The sequence below is a fragment of the Lepus europaeus genome, chromosome 7, assembly GCF_033115175.1.
Source record: "Lepus europaeus isolate LE1 chromosome 7, mLepTim1.pri, whole genome shotgun sequence".
Taxonomy (NCBI): Eukaryota; Metazoa; Chordata; class Mammalia; order Lagomorpha; family Leporidae; genus Lepus; species Lepus europaeus.
The window spans coordinates 115,562,624-115,584,427 of NC_084833.1; the positions used below are offsets into that span (position 1 = coordinate 115,562,624).

The 21,804-nt window shown below is 49.6% G+C and overlaps 1 protein-coding gene across 1 annotated transcript in view; it reads left to right on the forward strand.

The window, feature by feature from the left end:
• Positions 1–21,804, forward strand: part of DCPS (decapping enzyme, scavenger) — a 47,577-nt gene that overhangs the window by 18,599 nt on the left and 7,174 nt on the right. The window contains exon 3 of the mRNA XM_062197327.1: positions 14,618–14,763. Within this exon, the coding sequence (XP_062053311.1) occupies positions 14,618–14,763 (146 nt within the window). The remainder of the gene's footprint in view (positions 1–14,617; positions 14,764–21,804) is intronic.

The window sequence follows — 21,804 nt, forward strand, 5'->3', positions numbered from 1 at the left end:
AGGCTGAAGCCAGTAACATGGAACTCCATTGGGGTTTTCCACAAGGGTAGCAGGGGCCCAAGTACTTGGGCTGTTACCTGCTGCTCATTAGCAGAAAGCTGGATCGGAAGCCGAACAGCCTGGACTTTAACCTATCCTCTGATATAGGGATGCCAGCATTGCAAGTGGCAGTTTAACCTGTGCCACAGCACCAGCCCCAAGAAGGTGGATTTTTCTTCTGCTTTCTCCCTCTGGGTGCTTCAGAACTCCTCTCATCAGTGAGCCAGGGCCGCCTCTGGGGCTTGGAAGGACAGTGGGGAAACAGCAAGCAGGACAATATCAAGGTCCCTGACACCTGAGTCAGTTTTTTTAGAGTAACTAATATTTTTATGTTGATTTTCATCTACTTGAAAAGCAGAACAACAGAGAGAGTGAAAGAGAGAGGGAGAATCTTTGATCTACTTGTTCACTCCCCAAATGCCTGCAATAGCCAGGGCTTGACCAGGCTGAAGCTCGGTGCCCAGAACTCCATCTGGATCTTCCATGTGGATGGCAGGGGTCTCAGCACTTGAGTAATCATCCACTGCCTCCCAAGATGTATTAGCAGGAAGCTGGGTCCAAAGTGGAATAGCTCTAGTCCCGGTCAGGGCGCTGGATTCTATCCCGGTTGCTCCTCTTCCAGGCCAGCTCTCTGCTATGGCCCGGGAAGGCAGTGGAGGATGGCCCAAGTCTTTGGGCCCTGCACCCGCATGGGAGACCAGGAGAAGCACCTGGCTCCTGGCTTTGGATCAGCGAGATGCGCCGGCCGCAGCGGCCATTGGAGGGTGAACCAACGGCAAAAAAGAAGACATTTCTCTCTGTCTCACTATCCACTCTGCCTGTCAAAAAAAAAAAAAGTAGAATAGCTGCGGGGTCTGTGTTGTGGTGTAGTCAGTGCTGGTTTGGGTCCTGGCTGCTCCACTTCCAAAAAAGCTCCCTGCTAATGGCCTGGGAAAAGCAGCAGCAGATGGCCCAAATCCTTGGGCTCCCACCACCCATTTGGGAGGCCTGGAAGAAGCTCCTGGCTCCTGGCTTCAGGCCGGCGCAGCCCTGGCCGTCATGGCCATCTGGGAAGTGAACCAGCTGATGGAAGATCTCTCTCTCTCTCTCTCTCTCTCTCTCTCTCTCTCTTTCTCTGTGTGTGTGTGTGTGTCCTTCTCTCTGTGTAACTCTGTCTTTCAAATAAGCTGAGCTGTGTGCTCGGCTCATAGTACTCTGAGTGCTGCCTCCCTGGTACCCCCACCTCTCTTCACCAGCCAGCCAAGAACAGAGGCCCTCTGTTTGGTTCTCCATTTTTACCCATGACTTCCCTGAAGTTGGGAGGAGCTGTTGTGTTCAGAGCCTGTTTAGAAATGAATACTTCTGGATACAGAGATGTAGCCACCACCACAAGACTAGTGTTTTTCCTTCTCTGTTTCAGATGGGGCAAGGTTCCAAAACTCTGTGGCCGTGTTAAGGCTCCAGTCAGCAGAAAAGTCCGCTTACTCAGGGCAGTGGGCACAGGCAGGTTGCCCACAGGATGGCAGGTCCACTTCATCGCTTGGCAGTGGCTGTGTGGCAGCCTGTGGCAGCCTGATCCGTCATCCACCCCTGAGCCACACTTTTTTCCAAGTGTTCACCGAGAATTCCCTGGACCTGGGCTCCTGGAAGCAGGGGATTTGTCCTTGCCTTGCGCCTTCCCTCCACCCTCCCCTCACCCCCCATAAAGCAATATCTAGTGATGTAGAATTGGGACAGGAATGATACTTCTTTCAGAATGAGTTAAGGAAATGCCTTTAGGGGCTGGTACTGTGGCGTAGCAGGTTAAGCCACCAGCTGCAGCACCAGCACCCCATATGGGCACCGGTTCAAGTCCCAGCTTCTCTGCTTCCAATCCAGTTCCCTGCTAATGCACCCCTGCACCCATGTTGAGACCCAGAAAAAGCTCCTGGCTCCTGGCTTCTGCCTGGCCCAGCTCCAGCTGTTGTAGCCATTTGGAGAGTGAACCAGGGGATGGAGAATCTCTCTGTTTCTCCCTCTTTCTAATTCTGACATTCAAATAAATAAAATAAATCTTAAAAAAAAAAAGGAAATGCCTTTAGGCACAAAGTTAAAAGACGGGCTTTATTTTAGAACCCTCTAACAGTCCTTTTTTATAGAGTTGTCTGCTCAACCCCAGAGTAGTTTTTTCCTGTGTGTGTGGAAGTAGGGGTCTCAGCTTTGAGGTCAGAACTGTCCTCCGGCAGTACCACTCTCCTTACACGTCAGCCCCATCCTTCTCTTAGAGTGGGGCTTTGCAGGGTGCCCTCAGCCGCACAGCCACCCTCCAGCAGCAGCTGCCCATCCAAAGGAGCCTTCATGGGACCCAAAGGCCTCCCGTGGTCCTGTGGCTGCATTCAGTGTTACCTAAGGGATCTGCAGACCTGGAGTTTTGCCATCAAGTCCTGACACCACCCCTTCTCCTGTCCCTCCCAGACTCCAAAGGACCAAGGAGAGGGAGAGAAGGACTTGCACAAAGAGTCTGTAAGCTCCAGGGGCTTGCTACAGTCAGCGTCTGCCCCGAGAAGCTTCTCTGTTCCTGCAGAGGCAGGTAATTAGCAATTAGATATTTGCTATGGAGTGGCTGGGGCTTCCAGTAGCGTCCTGCCAGCACGCATCAGCTTTGTTCACCCTTGGTGTGGTGGTCTCCCCAGGCCTCTATACCCTGTAGTGTGGGATTGGGAACACCCCACCCTGGCCTTCTATTTGAGGATGACTTCTAATCTGAGCCACCAGCCTTCCCCGTCCCCCCTGTTGCCCCCCCCTCCCCACGCCCGGTCTCTCTCTACCATGAGACCAGAGGCCAGGCGAGGAGAGTGTTGCCTAGCCCAAATGGATTCCAGAGGAGGCAAGAAAGTGCAGATCTGGAAGAGCCTGCTGCCAACTTCTCCCCATGGGTCTTCTCTGGGTGTCCTTGGGTGATGAGCAGCACCTGCCAAGCCCAAGTTGTCCAGCTGGTCCCCTGCTGCTGCTACCTAGCTCTTGTGTGGGGCTGTGGGAGCGGGTGTCCCACTGGCATCCTGCCTCGCTGTTGCTTCTCCCTGCTGTCCTGGGCCTGCACATCTGGGTCAAATAAGTGGAAACTGGCTCATCCTAGTGAAAGAGCAAAAGCCACAGCCTGAGCCATGGAAATGAGCTCATCCTGTAGCAGGCATCAGCCTGGCTGGGAAGCAGTCCTGTTTGAACATGTGTATGGGAAGGAGAGCAGACTGTCTGTGGTTTGCATTTTCATGTTTCAGGCGCAGCAGCGTTTTCCTGGGGATTTGGCTAAGCTAGCTTGGCAGGGAGCAGGGAGGCAGCTGCTCTTAACTTCCCTCTGGACGGCCCTGCCTCCCACCTCTGAGAGAACTTGGGCTTTGGTGTCCAGGTGGGGAATGAGGGGTGGCTGTGTTTATTGGAGAAGGCCTTGCAGGGGCTCCTCAAGGTCTAGCCAGAGGCATAGCTGCCTGCTGGTCTGAACTGCAGAGACAAGGAACATGTGTTTATAGAGCCACTGTTCATCTGGGATGCATCAGTGTGACCATTCCCACTGCTAGGACATTCCTGTGGATAAGGAACTGCAGCCCTGAGTCCCACACAGGCTCAAATACCACCATCAGGTCCCTCTTCTGGGACCCTGTACCCCCATCTCATGCCTACCTCCCCATGATCTTACACTATCATATTTGGGAGTTTTGCCACAAATGTGGTTTAAAATAGCCATTGTCCCTGTTGTGACCATTCAGCGGGGAGCAGCGTCCCCTTCACTCTCCGTACGTGCCCCATTTTTCTGCAGCATCTGTAGTGTACCCTAGTAAGGACCTCCTCAAACAGCCTTCCAGAATGGAGGGGTGTGGGGCTCTGCTTCCTTTCCCTCCTCAGGAAGTATCTCTGAGCAGGAGCAGGGGAGAGCCCTGTAGTTACTATCTCTGCACACTCTGACCTACCCCCTACCCCAGCCTGCAGCCCCAGTCACTCTGGCACTTCATGACGCCTTTTGGTTTTGCTGATGGCTGTCGATGTGTCTCTCTCATCTCATAGGGCTGCTGTTGGGAAACGTGGCTGCAGCATGGGATGAGAAAGGCCCTGTGGGAAAGGGAAAGGCAGAGTAAACAAAGGACCTGACTGCCTGGGTTCCTGATCTTCTGCAAATTACTTACCCCTCAGTGGGGGCTCAGTTATAAAGGGTGGCTTAGTTTTAATTTTTAAAAATTTATTAGTGGGACAGAACTTCCATCTACTGATTCACTCCCCTATATGCCTACAATAGCCAGGCCTGGGCTGGAGCTGGGGCAGAAGCCAGAAATGCATTCCAGATCTCCTACCAGTGTGTCAGGGACCCAATTATTTGAGTCATCACTGCTGTCTCCCAGGGTCTGCATTGACAGGAAGCTAGAGTCAAGAGCTGGAGCTGGGAATCAAATCCAGATGCTCTAATGTGGGATGGGAGATTCTTAACCACTAGGCTAAATATGGTTTTTTTAAGGCTTATTTATTTATGTATTTGAAAGGCAGAGGGGCCGATGCTGTGGCGCAATAGGTTAATCTTCCGCCTGCGGTGCCCACATCCCATATGGGCGCCAGTTCTAGTCTCAGTTGCTCCCCTTCTGATCCAGCTTTCTGCCATGGCCTGGGAAAGCCGTGGAAGATGGCCCAAGAGCTTGGGCCCCTGCACCCACATGGGAGACCCAGAAGAAGCTCCTGGCTTTGAATCGGTGCAGCTCTGGCCATTGCGGCCATTTGAGGAGTGAACCAGTGGATGGAAGACCTTTCTCTCTGTCTCTCACTGTCTATAACTCTACCTCTCAAATAAATAAATAAATAAATAAAATCTTTTTTTTTTTTTTTTTAAAGGCACAATGACAAAAGAAGGAGGGAGAGACAGAGAGAGAGATCATTTTCACTGTTCAAATGGCCATACAGTCAGGTTTTCCCAGTCTGAAGCCAGGAGCCGGGAATGCCATCCAGGTCTTCCATGTGGATGCAGGGGCCTAAGCGCTGGGTTGTCTTGCATTGCCTTCCCAGACACATTAGCAGGGAGCTGGATTGAAAGCGGAGCATGCAGGACTCCTAACAGGTACTCCAATGTGGGACGCTGGTATCATAAACAGCAGCTTAACCTGCTGCACCGCAATGCCTGCTCCTGTTTTTTAATATATGCATTACCCAAGTGTCCCCTGTTTGTTCCAGGAAACAAACACGCAGACTTTTTCCTGTGTGTATTTATGTGTATGCAGCTGCATACTACACTTGTAAGTGAAATGGCAAACACCTGTATCCACAGTTACCTGTCAGCCTTGTAGTGCTCTGCTCTTAAATGTGAGTGAGTAAGGGCTGGCACCGTAGCATTGCAGGTAAAGCTGCCTGCCGCTTGCCCTGCCAGCATCCCATATAGGCACCAGTTCGAGTCCCAGCTGCTCCAGTTCTGATCCAGCTCCCTGCTAATGTACTTGGGAAAGCAGCAGGAGATGTGCCAAGTGCTTGGGCCCCTGCACCCACATGGGAGAGCCAGAAGAAGCTCCTGGCTCCTAGCTTTGGATTGGCCATTGCTGCTATTTGGGGATTGAACCAGTGGAAGGAAGATCACTGTCTGACTCTCCCTCCCTTCCTCACTCTTTCTAATTCTGCCTTTCAAATTAAAAAACAAAAACAAAAACAAAAACAAAAAAAACCTGTGAGTGGTTGGACACAGGCTACCCTGTTTCCAAGTAAAGCTCAGTTGAAAAATAAAATAAAAAGAAATGAAGGAAACTTGGAAGAAACAGAAACTGTGGGGAGAATACAATTCCAAAAGTTACCATTAACCTTAGAGAAACGCTACAATGAGTGCATAAGGACAAGATAATATGAATAAGGAATTCTTTTAAAAGGCCTTAGAAATTAGAAATAGAGCAGGAATGAAAAGTTTTAGAAATAGAAGAGTAGAAGATGAGTTAAAGAATTTCCTTGAAGGTGGATCAAAAAAATAAACAAAGAGATGGAAACAGAAGGATAACTGGCTGATGAATCAAAATATCCAGGTAGGTATTCCAGAAAGAAAAAGCATAGAAAATGAGGGAAATCATCAAAGAAATAATTCAAGGGGAAGCGAGTGTTTAGCCTAGTGGTGAAGATGCCAGTTAGGTTGCCCACATCCCACATCGGAGTACTTGGGTTCAGTTCCCGGCTCTGGGTACTTCCAGCTTCCTGCCAATTCAGACCCTTAGAGGCAGCAATGATTGATGGCTCAGATAATCAGGTTCCTGCCACCCCCATGGGGGAGATGGGTGTATTCCATGCTCCTGATAGATGGGCACACTCACTGTCTCTGACTCTCAAACACATGTAACTTCCTATTTTTATTTTATTTTTAAAAATATTTATTTATTTTGAATGAAAAAAGTTACAGAGAGAGAGAGAGAGAAAGAGTTTCCATCCACTGGTTCACTTCTCAGATGGCCACAACAGCCAGCACTGGGCCAGGCAAGAGCCATGAGACAGGAACTTCATCTGGGTCTCCCACATGGGTGCAGGGGCCCAAACACTTTTTGGCCATTTTCCACTGCTTTTCCCAGCCATTAGCAAGGAGCTGGATCAGAGGTGGAGCAGCTGGGACTCTAACCAGTTCCCATATGGGATGCTGGCATAACAATGCCAGCCCCTGGTAAAATTTTTAAAAAAGAAATCATTCAAAATGGTTTCCTGGGATTGAAGGTAGAACATGGTTTTTGAGACTGAAAGAGCCCAGCAGTTACCTAGTACAACAAATGATAGTAAACCAACTCAGACTCATCAGTATGATCAGGACAAAGGGGTCACATATAACGGACTGGGAGTTAGAATCATGTTTGCCCGCTCTGCAGTAGCATTCAGATGTCCAGGGTCATTGCTTTCCAAACTAGAATTTGTCAGCCAATTTCTTAAATGTGAGTGTAGAATAAAGATGCTTTCAGGGGCCGGCATGTGGCACAGCAGGTTAAAGTCCTGGCCTGCAGTGCTGGCATCCCATATGGGCGCCGGTTCGATTCCTGGCTGCTCCACTAATAATCCAGCTCTCTACTATGGCCTGGGAAAGCAGTAGAAGATGGCCCAAGTCCTTGGATCTCTGCACCCACGTGGGAGACCCCGAAGAAGCTCCTGGCTCCTGGCTTTGGATCAGCTTAGTTCTGGCCATTGCAGTCATTTGGGGAGTGAACCAGCAGATGAAAAACCTCTCTCTCTCTGGCTGTACCTCTCTCTCTAACTCTGTATTTCAAATAAATAAAACAAATATTTTTTTTAAAAAAAGATGCTTTCAGATATTCCAAGTCTCACAATTTATTTCCTTGCAACTTGGGCTTGTGCTTTACAGTAGTGGGTCTTGCTCTGAGGACCCTGGAGCAAGCAGCAGCAGCATCACCTGACACTGTCGGAAATGTAGATTTCCTGACACTACTGCAGGCCCCCTGAGTCAGGTCGTTCTGGTGCACACTGGGGTTCTTTGCTGATAAATAGTCTTTATTTACATTTAACATGTTGATTTAAATATCTTACCTTTACATACAGCAAATAGAAGTATAAATTAAGATACACAAGTTACAAATTTCATTAATTCTGTTCAGTTACTCATAAGAGACTTTTTAATCCTATCTGAGTAGCTCTATTTTCAAAGTACAATTTGTCTTTTGCCTTGAATGACAGAGACTCAGCTTTAAAGTGCTGTTTTTATTTCCACTTTAATGTTAAATTCAAGCTGATATATTTATTTTTCAAAGCAGGTATATACTTCAGTGATAAAGTACACCCATGACACAGATACACATACTCCTTAACTTCCAGCGGGGTTATGTCCTGGTAAACCCCTCAGTAGCTGAAAATATGCCAAGTCACAAATGAATTTACTCTGCCTAACCTGCTGGACATTCCACCTTAGCAACACAGTATGCTGAGGGTCCCAGTTGTTTGCTGTCAGGATCGCAGGGCTAGCTGCCCAGCGTAGAGAGAGAGGGTCAGTCTGCTCGTCCCCAGCCCAGGGAAAGCAAAACTCAAATTTGAAAGCTGGTTTTCACTGACTGTGTGTGTATCGCTTTCATACTTCGTAAGGTAAAAAGAAATCCCAACCCAAACCACTGGATATCATTGTTGGTCTATAATTCTTTTACTGAGCAAGATTTTCAAGTAATGGCTAAAAGTATTAAAGTTTCATTCCTACAGTCATTTGTTGCATTCTCGTAGTAGATTTGGGAGGCAAAATTATTTCACTTTTATGTGCTGGTGAAACTTTGAATGCCCATCTACTGATCCACTTGTCTACTTAGTAAATTATTTCATGAAGTTGGAATATTTGCGTGATTTCCAAATGAAAATTCTGAGAATTAAGTTTCAATAATAATGCCAAACTATGAAGTTTTAAAATCACTTCTTTAGCAAAATAAGGACATAATTACGAAAGAGGAAGATGATGGATCTGGGAAACAAGGTGCCCAGTTCAAGAGAAAGGGGAAGGAAACCCCAGGATGATACTGCATGGAACTGGGTGGGGCTGTGTAAGAGGTTCTGGTAAGATGTGTTGCTCCTGTGCCTGCTGAGTTTTAAAACATCAAGAGATTTCTGTAAACAGAGAAGTACATTTGGGGTGAATCAGTGACAAGTTTATAGAAAATTAAGTAAAGTAATTACTAGTTCTACATCCCACAAATTGTACTACAAAGGAAAAATGCTCTTAGTGTACTCTTGAGCAGTTTTTACATTTATAGCATTTATATCATTATAATAGTAGCACTATTAAATAGTGGTTTTTCCAAATGTAATGTGACTATAGAGGGGTTGGAAGTATCTATGCACCTGTGTGTGTGTGTGTGTGTGTGTGTGGGGCGCACCTATGCAAGGTCGGCAGAACGCAGGTGAAAAGAGAAAAAATCCCTGTTCTCCATAATGGGTGGTCAGTAAGTTCACCAGCAATAAAACTGAAAGGTCATGGAGGAACAAGAAAAAAAGACCCAATTAGGGACGATCGCAGAACAGAAACAGTGAAATGGCTGGAAGAATTGAAAGCAGTACCTTTGAGGAGCTGGAAGTCAGGATCAGGGAGGAGTAGTAAAGCTTTAACACAAGTGTCATTTGACTCTTTAACCTGTGTGCAAATAAATACACCTTGATTTATAAATGTAATCAAATTTAAAAAGTGTGATAGAGGTGAGCATTTGGCATGGGTGGTTAAGATGCTGCTTGGGATGCCTGCATCCCATATAGGAGTGCCTGGGTTTCAATCTGCCTCTGCTTCTGATTCCAGCTTCCAGCTAATATGCACCTGGGAGGCAGCAGGTGATGGCTCAAATACTTGGATCCCTGATATCCACCTGGGAGATGGAGTTTCTGGTTCCTGGCTGTTGGCATTTGGGAAGTGAACCAATCGATGGAAGATTCATTCATTCTCTTGCTCTCTCTGCCTTTCAAATAAAATGAAATGAAAATAAATAAAAATTTTGAAAGCATGGCGGGTAGGAGGAACTTTGTAAGGGGTGTCAGGGTGGTTCCCTTAACAGGTTGTTAAGGGGTGAGTTTTGAGGGGCTTGGGGTTCTCATCAGCTGTTTGGGTAAGAGTGCCAGCAGGAGGTCAGGGTTGGGGAATTTCCCTTTGCTTTTCTAACCACAGAGAAAAGCTTCTGGGGAGAGGAGTTGCAGGTATTGCTTGTCCTTGGCAGAGAAAGAACCCGAGCAGGTGGTCAGCCTCATCTGCTGGTCTGTGGAGGCACACCAGCTGCCCCTGCGCTGGTGCCAAGGGAGCAGGATGTTGCTTCACCACACAGAGCTGTGGGGCCTTGGCCTCCTTGTGTGTAAGATGGGGTTGTGATAAAACCCCAACTTGGTCCTGAAGCATAAATAACTTAATACATGTTTTGGGTCTAGAACAGTGCCTCGTGTATCCATTAGCAATTCAAGCTGAGGTTCCACAAGGTATCAACACGGTTTTGTAACTTTTTCTTAAAAAATAAATAAATAAATAAAAAGGAAGAAAAAAGTCAATCTTACAGAAAAGTTGTGAGAGTAGTACAAAGCACTCCCTCACACTAGTCCTGTTTGACCTATTGTTAACATTTGGCCACATTTGTTTTTTCTCTTGCCACATACACATAGAAGAATAATCGTTATGGCTAGGGTTAGGGAAAAGAAGGATACAGTGATTAATTTCAGACTTCAGGAGAGCACATTTACACAAAACTGTTATATAACATAGCATCCATTATTAAACAGTGCTGATTGTTCAGTACTGTGTAAAGCAGGACTCCTCCCGGATCCAGGATCTACTCCAATCCCATTAGTCACGTTTCCTTAGTCCCCTTTGATCTGAGCAATTCCTCAGCCTTTCTTTGTCTTTCCTAATCTTGACCCTTTAAAAAAAATTGTTTATTTATTTGAGAGACAGATGAAGAAAGAGAGATCACCATCTCACTCCCCAAACACTGGCAATATCTGCAGCTGGGCCAGGCCAGAACCAGGAACCTGGAACTCAGTCAGAGTCTCCCACTAAGATGGCAACTACCCAAGTCCTTTGAGCCATCCCATGCTGCCTTCCAGGATGCTCATTGGCAGGAAGGTGGAATCCGGAACAGAGCTGGGACTTGAACCCAGGCACTCCCATATCCTATGTGGTGTCCCAGCCAGCCTCTTAGCCACCGTGACAAAATCCTGCTCATCTGACACTTTTGAAAAGTTACAAAGCCACTAGTTTTATAGAGTACTCCTGGATTTTGGTTTGGTGTTATTTTCTTACGATTGGGTTCAGGTTATACACTTTTAGCCAGAATATTAGATACTATCAGGAGACAGTTCATGTAGGTTTGTCCTGTTCCGAGTGATGTCACCGCCTCTCACTTGGAGGTATGACTTGTTTGCCCTTTGTAGTTAATAAGCAATCTGGGGAGAGGGAGTGTTGGGACTGTGTGTGTGTCCCGTCCCCGAGCATAGTTTAAAGTGATGATTTGAGTTGGTCAGTCATGGACTCTTGACCAAGCTCCTCCTAAAGATCAGCCACAGCTCAGCATCTTGATGGGCATTAAGGAAAGCACCAGGGTTTATTTGGGGGCTGCCAATGGTAAATTCAGTGTTAGGAAATGTATTGATTTTTATCAAAGGGTTTTATTCCACTTGGGACAAAAATGTTCTAGGTTTAAAGTCTGAAAAGATCCATTGATTCATGTGTTCAGTAAATGTTTGCCGAGTACTTACTCTATGCCACGTGCTATTCCAGGTGTTGGGATAAATGATTAAAAAACCAAATGCCTGTCTCCCTGGAAGTGACTCTAATGGGGAGGAGTGGTTAGGCACTAAACCTGTACTCCACTCTCAGGTAAGGGAAGAAAAAGCAAGTCCATGAGGTTAGGATGCTGTTTTAGCTAGGGCTGCTGACCTTAGAGAACTGGGGGAGGCAAGCAAGGGACGTGTTTTCCCCACTGGGACAGACTGCTAGGCAGTGGGAGCCACTCTGACAGGGCCCAGAGTGGGCAGGTGCCGGGTGTGAGGTAATGAAACCATGCAGAGTCAGCCCAGCTGCAGTAAGGCATCAATGGAAAGTGGGGGCACTGAACGCTGTTGGAGAGAAGGCAGGGCAAGGTGACCGAGGGCGTTGCAGACCACAGCTGGATACTGGCGGAGCATTCGATGGTTTGAAAGGGCAGCCTCTGGCCCTGACACCACTGTGCCAGGGCTTCCCTCGTGGTCTGAGAGAAACTGAGCCCTGAGGAGGGGTGGGCTCTGAGGAGGGCCCTTGGAGTGTGCAGTGTGGTACCTAGGTGCAGACAGGGGTGTCTTAGGGAAGGAGGAAGGATGGCAGGAAGTGAGCAATTGGAGCATCAGACTTCTGGATTTTCTCCTGGCTGCCAAGGGTACAAGGAGCGGGGGCTGGCTTGGAGAGGTGCCTGTTTCCCTGACACCCTGGGTGGCTGGGGCAGATCTTGGACAAGCCTAGGCAGACACATGAGAGCGTGCACACTGATCCCATGGCTTTCTGATCTGGAACATCCAGGAGCCCCCAGCAGTGCCCCAGGGCTGTGTGTCCACTGCCAGCAGTTAGACTATTCTCTGATGTGATTTTGCAGTTGTTCCCAGCCATCTCCCCACTCCGGGGGAGTCCACTGCCTCAGCTTCCTCTGCAGCCCAAGCCAGGCAACTAAAGCAACAGTGAGAGTAATAGCTTTTGCTGAGGTTCTCTGCTTTTTGTGTGGCACTTCTCTCAACGCTTTCCATCTCCCACCAACCGACAGCAGGATAGGTGCTGTTATTATTACTCCCAGATGCATAGGTGAAGAGAACAGTAACAGAGTCAGTCACTTGCCCAGGTTTACACAGCTTCTAAGTGTGTGGCAGAGGTCAGACCCAGACTGATTGGCTCCAAGCTACCTTTTCTCATCTCCAGGCTCCTCTGCAGGTTGCATGGGATTTTCCCCACATCCACTGCAGGGGCCTCACTCTATCTATTTCAGACAGTCTACTCCTTCTTGGGGTCTTGCTGTGCTAGGCCTCTACCCTGGCCTGTTAGGAAGCAATGAAGAGTAAGAAGCTGCTGCCTGCCTGCAGGGTTGTGAGCTGGCCATTGTGTCTTTTGTGGGGATGGAGGCAGGGATTCCTAGAGCTTGGTGCGATGTTTATTTAACACCTCTGCTGATTCAGATAACATGTTTTCTTTAATGTTAACTCACTGAGGCAGACTGTATGACTACCCTTTAACCAGTGAGGAAACTCAGACCCTGAGAGGCAGTCACAGGGCAGTGAGGGAGGTCATGGCCAGCATGGGTCCACAGCCTGTGTTTTCCCACCATGCTGCCTTGCCCCTGGAGCATGTTGGGCTGGGACACCAGCCGCTCACCAGGAGTCCTGTGCTTGCTGTGTCACCTTGGTGCATCCCCACCAGGCCGCGGAGGTGAAGGAGCGTCCACTGTGGGGTAAGAAAGCCTGGGCTCTGGTCTTGCCTCTGCCACACCCCACAGCATAGGGCTGGATAAGTCTTTCAATCTTCGTCAGCCCTTTCCACTTACCTAGAAAGTGAGGTTGAATCATCTACATCCTCAGACTAAATCTGAAAGTGTAGGTGGGGGGTTCTTTGCCAGATCTTGGGCTATGTAGGTGAATATGAGGATTTCCTGGGCTGTGAAACAGCTTCCAGGCTTCTACCTTCGTGGGTTTCCTTGGAAGAGCAGATCTGAGTCCCGGGGAGGCTGCACAGGGGGAGTGGGTCTTTGGAGAAACATCCCCACTGACTTTGAAGCACCATTTTCCTTTCCTGCCACAAGATCCGTGTAGAAGCCCTGTATAAATGTTAGAGTAATGTACCAGATGTTATTTAAAATAGGGAAAAGACTTAACCCAAACCAGGTGTTGTTGGGCCAGAACACTAGCACAGAATCTGTTTAGGAAAACTGTAAAGATTCCTTCTAATTAAAACTGTGATTCCTGGGGCCAGTGCTGTGGTGTAGCAGGTAAAAACTGTCACCTGCAGTGCCGGCATCCCATATGGGCGCTGTTTCGAGTCTCGGCTGCTCCACTTCTGATCAAGCTCTCTGCTATGGCCTGGGAAGGCAGTTTATGATGGCCCTTTTGCTTGGGTCCCTGTACCCGTGTGGGAGACCTGGAAGAAACTCCTGGCTCCTGGCTTCAGATCAGTCCAGCTCTTGCCATTGTAGCCATTTGAGGAGTGAACCAGCAGATGAAAGATCTCTCTATATATATATATCTCTTCCCTCTCTCTGCCTATACTTTTCTGTAACTTTGTCTTTCAAATAAATAAATCTTAAACAAATAAACAAACAAAAACATTGATTCCCAGCCAGAGACAGTTTTGTCCCACGGGGACATTGGCAATGTCTGGAAGTATGTTTGATTGTCAGAGCTCTGGGGAAGGTGTTGCTGTTCAACATCCTGCATGCACAGGGCGGCCCTGCAGCACAGAGTGACCCAGGCCATGGTGGCAGTGGTGCAGAGGTTGAGAAACCTTGGATGAAACTCGCCAGCACTTAGGTGTGCCAGACATTGTTCCCAGTGCTTCACAGGTAATTACCTCACTTAATCCTTCTGACATAAGAGTTATGACTATCCTCATTTGGCAATGAGGAAATCGGGGCATAGAAAGGTTAAATAACTGGACCGAGCTCTCAGGGCCATGGTCCCAACTTGAGGTGAGGAGGGAGCGGACCAGGACTTGAACTCAAAACACTGTGGCCCCAGAATCCATGGCTTGAACCCCTATGCTGTGCTGCCCCTCCTTGTGGGAGGACTCCTATGTTTCAAACCACATTTTCACCTTTGAGTTCAGAAAGCCACATTCCTAGATGTGTGGGACATGAGAAGAGTTAAGGACCTTCCTTCCTGTGCCTGGAAGATGGAGGAAGGAGGAAGGGCAAGGGTTAGAGTGATAAGGGGCCTGCGACCCTTCGTTGAAAGCCTTGCATTCCAGGTCATGTGTGTGGCTCAGCTCACGAGTTTCGTGGCATGAGGTCCTCATGGGAGTGGATTCTCAGTGCTGAGACCTTTTGGCCATTGACTCCCCTTGTCAAGGATCAAAGCCCGGGTGAGAGTTGAAAGGGAGTGTAACAGACTGCATGGCAAATGGGGTCTGCTTTCCCAGTCATGGGCTGTGTTGTCATTGCAGACATAAAGACGACCGTGGTCTACCCTGCCACAGAGAAACACCTTCAGAAGTACCTGCGCCAGGACTTGCACCTGGTCCGGGAGACAGGAGAGGACTACAAGAATGTTACCTTACCCTACCTGGAGTCCCAGAGCCTCAGCATTCAGGTGACTGGCTGTCGTATCTCACATGCAAAGTGCTGTTCCCATGGCTGGTTTCTTTTCCTGCAAGCATCTACTGGGTTCTTTTCAGGCCAGGCACTGTGCCAGGCAGCGGGGCACAGTATGGGGCACAGTGGAGCTGCCTCTGTTCAGAATCAGTACAGGGATCTAAGGAGTTCTATGACAGGTGAGAGTATGAGTGCATGAGAAAAAGGCACAGGGTCAGAGCCATGGACAGTCCTAGGCTGGGCTGGGTGCCATTTACTATGGAATGGTTGAAGAGGGTTTCATGGAGAAGGGGATTGGCTCTGGTCCTAGGCCGCACCTGGGGTACACGGGCATGGCACTGAGGCTGTCTGGGAGTCTCAGAGGAGTCCAGGCCATCAGAAGATTTGCATCTGTTCTGCAGTAGCCCTCGCCAGAGGTGAAGACGGATGCTGGGTTAGGCCAAGCCCAGTCCTGCTTTTACTAACAGCAGAGCAGCCTGCAGCAGCTCAGGGTCAGAGTAAAGAGGCAGGGCCCTACTGTCCCTGGGGTTTGTTTGGAGCAGGGCCTCCATTCAGTGACTGGCAGCACCTTCCAGCTGGGCCAGATAAAAGGCCATTTAGCTCGGATTCTGACATCTTCCTGAGCCTAGGCCCAGTGCCAGTCAGAGCCTCTGCCTGAAATTGGCCCCATGTGCATACTCAGAGTTAAGTATGATTGATGCTTATTGGTGAGCCATTTTCTTGCCCACTCCCTGGCTCTCACTGGAGGGAAGGCTTCACTGCTTACCCTTGCTCTCTGCACCATTTGCCACCTACTCTCCCTGAATTTGCTCTCCCTGGTGGAGAGTGATCTGACCCGGGAGGTCACAGCCATTGCTCCTGGACGCAGAAGAAGGGAGGACTGAGTGAGGGTGCTGCAGCTTGGATTGTACCCAGAGGAGTAAGGGGAGGAAAGTTGGCAGGGCCTGTGAGAATGCCGTTTCCCCCGGAGGCCAGTGTTCTGACAGCCCTGTTCTCTGTGGGTAAGGCTAGCCCCATTGTTATCCATGGATCCCTGTGTATCATTTGCACAAGTTTCTTCTGGCTTAAGCAGGCTTAATTTTTATTTTTATTTATTTATTTTGCTTTTAAAATCCTATCACTTGTTTTGTGTTCTATGTGGAAAAGAAATATTAGGGCATTTCAACAAGTTTGTGGAAAGTGGAGTTAAAAGATGACTTTATTTTGGTGCCAAACAATTGTGAAATCTAGGTATATGAGGAGTTTTTAAAAAGGTTGTGGAAAAATATGTATTTTTAAAAACTAGGCATAGATTTGAATTTTTTTGTACCAAAATAAACTTTTAATTCCATTTTCCATGAGGTTTTTTTCTTTGTTTGTTTTATGTGCTTTCTATTTATTTGAAAGACAGAGATTTCCTGTGTGCTGGTTCACTCCCCAAATGCCTGCCACAGCTGGGACTGGACCATGCCAAGTTCAGGAGCCTGCAACTACATCTGGGTCTCCATGTAAGTGGCACAGACCCAAGTTCTTGAGCCATCACTGCTGCCTCCAGTGTGCATTAGCAGGAGGCTGGATCAGAAGCTGAGTTGGAACTTGAACCCAAGCTCTCCCATATGGGATTCAGGCATCCCAAGTAGTGACTTAATGCCCACCCCTTCCCATGAATTTTTTTTTAAAGACTTATTTTATTTATTTAAAAGGCAAAGTTAGAGAATGAGAGAGAGAGACCTTCCATCTGCTGGTTCACTCCTCAAATAGCTGCAATGGCTGGGGCTAGGCCAGGCCGAAGCCAGGAGCTTCATCCAGTTCTCCCTCTTGGGTACAAGGGCCCAAGGACTTGGGCCATCTTCCACTGCTCTTCCAGGCACATTAACAGGGAGCTGGACCGAAAGTGAAGCAGCTAGGACTCAAACCAGTGCCCAAATGGGATGTCGGTGTTGCAGGGAGAGGCTTAACCCACTATGTCACAACGTCGGCCCCTCCATGAACTTTTTGAATTACCTGCATATGTTTCCATGTTTCTAGATAGCTTTTGCTGTTCAGAATCTTATAGGAATGTCTTGGAACATGTGTGCTGTTGTGGTTGTACATATTTGGCATTAAAAAGGAAGCCTGACAGTAGTTGTGTGGCTAGGGTGTATGTCACTACACACAATTTTTATGCAGTTCCATTGGAAAATAAAAACTCCACTGCTCTACCAATTGCTGAAAGAAGCATTCTTGTGTTCCTTCTTGGCTGTTTCTAACAAGCGCATGAGCAGCCTTTGTATTTACTGAGCATGCACTGTGTGGGCCCTGTGCTGGGCTCTGGAGGGTCACCAAGGTCATGCATCCTCAGAGATGCCCCCAGTCTTTTTATTTATTTATTTTTATTTTGCAGATAGAGTTAAACAGTGAGAGAGAGAGACAGAGAGAAAGGTCTTCCTTCCGTTGGTTCACCCCCCAATGGCTGCTATGGCCGGAACTGCGCCGATCCGAAGCCAGGAGCCAGGTGCTTCCTCTTGGTCTCCCATGCAGGTGCAGGCACCCAAGCACTTGGGCCATCCTCCACTGCCTTCCCAGACCACAGCAGAGAGCCGGGACTAGAACCTGGTGCCCATATGGGATGCCGGCGCCTCAGGCGGAGGATTAACCAAGTGAGCCACAGCGCCAGTCCCTATGCCCCCAGTCTTGACAGGGCCAAGAAACATGTAGATGGACAATTGCAGTACTGGCATAAGCACTCTGGTGGTCTTTGGGAACTATACGTGTGCTGCAGAAGCTGAATGACCAGCTCAGTTGGTTAGGGCTTCACAGGAAGAGGACCCTCTCCTGGGTCTTTAGGTACCAGTAGAAGTCTATTAGCTGGACAAAACGGAGGGAAGAGCAAGTCTGGAAGCACAGAGAGCTGGAATCCTCTGAGTTACTTGGGGAGCTGTAAGAAATCTGGTGTGACAGGGGCACCCACACATATGGGTAGAGCCACCACTTGCAGCACCAGCATCCAATAAGAGTGCTCATTTGAGTCCTGGCTGCTCACTTCCAACCCAGTTCCCTGCAAATGCACCTGGGAAAGCAGTAGAAGATGGCTCAAGTGCTTGGGCTCCTGCACCCGTATGGGAGACCCAGAAGAAGCTGGCTCCTGGCTCCTGGCTCCTGGCTTTGGCCTGGCCTAGCTGCAGCCATTGCAGCTATTTGGGGAGTGAACCAGTGGATGCTGACCTGTCTTTCTCTGTGTCACCCTCTGTCTCTGGAACTCTGCCTTTCAAATAAAAATATATCTAAGAAAACAAAGAAACATGTAACATGGTCAGATTTACAGGCTCGGTTGCGGGTGACATGAGAGTAAAGCAGGAACACTGTAAAAACCAGCACGGGTCTAAACCAGGGTAGGGACAGCAGGGAAGAATTCTGGAACAGGGCTGGACTGTGCTTACAGACTAGCTGGTGTTGTGGCATAGTGGGTAAAAGTGGCTGCTCCACTTCCCATCCAACTTCCTGCTAGTGGCCTTGGAAAAGCAGCTGAAGGTGGCCCAAGTGTTTGGGACACTGTCACCCACATAGGAGTCTCCAGTGAAGCTCCTGGCTCCTGGCTTCAGCTTGGCTAGCCCTGGCCATTGTGGCCATCTGGGGAGTGAACCAGTGCATGGAAGATCTCTTTCTCTCTATCTCTGACTTTCAAATAAATAATAAATCTAGAAAGAGGGAGAGAGAAGGGAAGAAAAAGAAACTGGTTGATCTGGAGAGGCAGGGAAATTGTGGGCTGCCTCCCAGCCCAGTGTGGGTACTGGGTGGATAGGAGGATCATTTGCTAAACTTGACAGGGGACATGCATGGAGGAATGGGATAATATAGAAGACAGGGAGTTCTGTTTGGAACTTACTGAACACTTGCTAGGTGCCAGGAACTATTCTCAGCATTCTGTGTGCATCACTTCATTTTGTCTTCACAGTTGATCTGGAGACAGGCCTCAAAGGCAGCCTGGCCCCAGTGTCTGTACTCTCAGCCTGAGGCACGATAGTTCCTCAAATTTGAGGTACTGATCAACTTCCCCATAAAAAATGTGGTGGGGGCCGGCGCTGTGGCTCACTTGGTTAATCCTCCACCTGCGGCGCCGGCCTCCCATATGGGTGCCGGGTTCTGTCCCAGTTGCTTCTCTTCCAGGCCAGCTCTCTGCTGTGGCCTGGGAGTGCAGTGGAGGATGGTCCAAGTGCTTGGACCCTGCACTTGCATGGGAGACCAGGAGGAAGCACCTGGCTCCTGGCTTCAGGTCGACGTAGTTCTGGCCGTGGTGGCTATTTGGGGGGTGAACCAACGAAAAGAAGACCTTTCTCTCTGTCTCTCTCTCACTGTCTAACTCTATCTGTCAAATTAAAAAAAAAAAAAAAAAAGTAGGGTATCTGGGTTTCAAGCCTTTGAGATCGCATGGCTAAAAGTGTCCATTTTTGAACCATAACTTTGGGAATCAGCATTGGGGCAGCATTCGGTTCTCATTCTGCTGAGAACAGTTGACATTGTCTTAACAAATGAGCCCAAGTTCCTTGTCTGGAAGATGAGACATACAGCACCTCCTTCCTTGCATCGTTGTGGAAGTTAGGAGAAATACTGTGTTCTGTTCTGACTATTCGTGTTCCCAGCACAGAATAGGCCTCAGAGGGGTAGCTACCATTGCCCATGCCCAGGTGGCAGTTCCGGGGGTCAGAACCCAGACACCCGGGAGGCATGTCCAAAGGAGAGAAGCCAGGCAGGTGAGCAGAGTGAGGACAGGAGGAGTGAAGAAGGTGCAGAGTTCCTGTGGGAAGTAAGCGGGGGAAGGCAGGGTCTAGAGGAGTTGCCGGCGTCACTTCCTGCAGTCTAACCAGGCACATTCTGGAAAGCCGTTGGCGTTCCCACCACTGCCCCGTTGTCAGCAGGGCTGGTGAGTCTCCTGGGCTTGCTTCCAGGTGGTGGCACTTCCGTTACCTGGCCCTCTGTGATTTGTGTGAATTCAGTGCCCTTGTTTTGCCTTCCTTATCTGAGCTTCTGGCCTTGAAACTTCCTGTGGGTGCAGGTCCTGGCCACTCATCAGGAGGCCTCTCCAAGGAGACAGGGTGTGCCGTGGCCCAGGGTTTGGGAGATTCCCAGGGTTAGGGTCGTGTGAGCAGGTGAACTGCTTTTCCTTCCGTCCTTACCTTCAAGGTGGGGTCATCACTGCAGCTACGCAGTGGCCCAGAGTGAGGCTCCTCTTCCATCCTCGTACCTTCCTGGGGTTACCCCGCCCCAGCTTCATGTGCCCTTTGCTCTCATCCCCGCTCTTTCCTGCCCACAGTTGGTCGCAGAGTCTTCAGTGACCTGTCCTGTTGTCATCCCCTTTTTGAGCACTTTTATCACTTGCAGGGAGTCTCCCCTGTGCTGGGCTCTGAGCCAGCTGCTCTCTCATGCATGTCCCACTGAAGAGCCTCGCCACAGTCCATGCCTTGGGTCTCATCAGCCCCAGTTTGCAGGGGAGGATCTGGTTGCTTGCCCAGAGTGACAGCTCATCAGTGGTGAGGCTTGGAGAAGAAAGCAGTCACTGAGCTCCAGAGCCTGTTCACTTGCTCTCTGATACCACCCACTGCTCCCTGCCTGAGGGGTTGCTCCCCTATGGGCAGGGGATGGGCTGGAAGTACTGCTCACAGGGTGCCCAGGGTCTCCATGGGGCATTGCCACCACCCCCTCTCCCCTCAGTTACTGGGAGGCTGCCAGTCAGCTTCCCACTGTTCTCCCTCCCCACCCCTGCAGCACAGCTCTGGAGGGCTCTACTTAGGTCAGGCAGACGGGAAATGCCTCTGTGGACAAGTCGCAGCCTGCCAGGTGTGTGCGGCTCTGCCCCCCGCACTACGTGAGGAAGCAGCTGTGGGTGTCTGCCAGCTCCCTCCTTGGAAGGAGCTCAGCCACATTCTTCTTGGGAAGGACTCTTTGGCACTGGGCGGGCCACACTATGACTGGCCTGTGGGTCTGCGCAGGGGTCTGGAGGCCCAGAGGTTCCAGGGTGATGCCCTTGGTTTCCTCCGCTCTGTCCCAGCAGAGGGCTGAGGACACAGTGCCACATATCAGGCCTCCAGGCCCAGTGTAGGGCACATACAGACCCCAAGCCAGTGCTCCCTGCCCTGGCCTTTGGGACCAGGAGGGGGACATGGCAGTCATTGTGCTGATGCCTTGCTTCCCTAGTCAGTGAGCTTGGGGGAAGAAGGGTCAGCAGTGAGACCCAGCCACACCCCTCTCTGCTTTCTCAGCAGGTTCTCTCTGGGATGCTGGGAGAGAGGTCACCTGGAAGGGATTTACACTTACCAGGGGCTGTGTAGGAAGGAGAACACCAGAGGCACTGGGTTTGAGCACTGCGAGCCCTGATCTCTGCTCAGCTTCCCCTGCCTGCAGTCTGGCCCCCTCAGAAGGGCTGCCCAGGATACTAACTGTAAAGTGATATCCTCAGGGGTTCCCCCAGGACCTGGGCAAGGCTCTTCTGAGGACTGTCGAGAGCCATTGACCAGAGGGTGGTGTATGGGCCACAAGCCCTGTTACCACGAAAGTCTTCAGGAGGCCTCCATCTCCACTTGGCTTTCAGTTCTGCTTTTTGGTATGAGGCCTGTGTCAGCTGAGACTGCTGATGGCTGCCTCACTGCAGGGTCAGAAGCCCGCACACCTTAACTCCTAGAACCCAAAGGCTCTCATGGCCCCAGTGGGCCGCTGCCTCCCTTTGCGGGAAGAAACCTCTCTGCCCTCTGCCTCCCAAGCTGTCTTTGCCCCGAAGTTCTGAGTAAAGTCAATCAGGGTCCATGGTGTCCACCCTGCTCAAGTCCTGTGGGCCATAGAGGGGTCCGCTGCCTGGGAGGGTAGGTGCAGACCAGGCCCGTGAACACAGAGCAGAGTGTGCAAACCATGCCAGTCAGGAAGGCCCTCCAGAGCCTGGGCCACTCCAGTCAGCAGAAGCCCCGTGACAACTGTGATGGCGAAGTGTCAGCTGTGGGAATGAGGGGAGTCTCTGCTGGACCCACAATGGCAGATGCTTGGGACCAGGACTGCCTGAGTGTTGATGCCCTGAGCTTGGTGGCCATTTCTG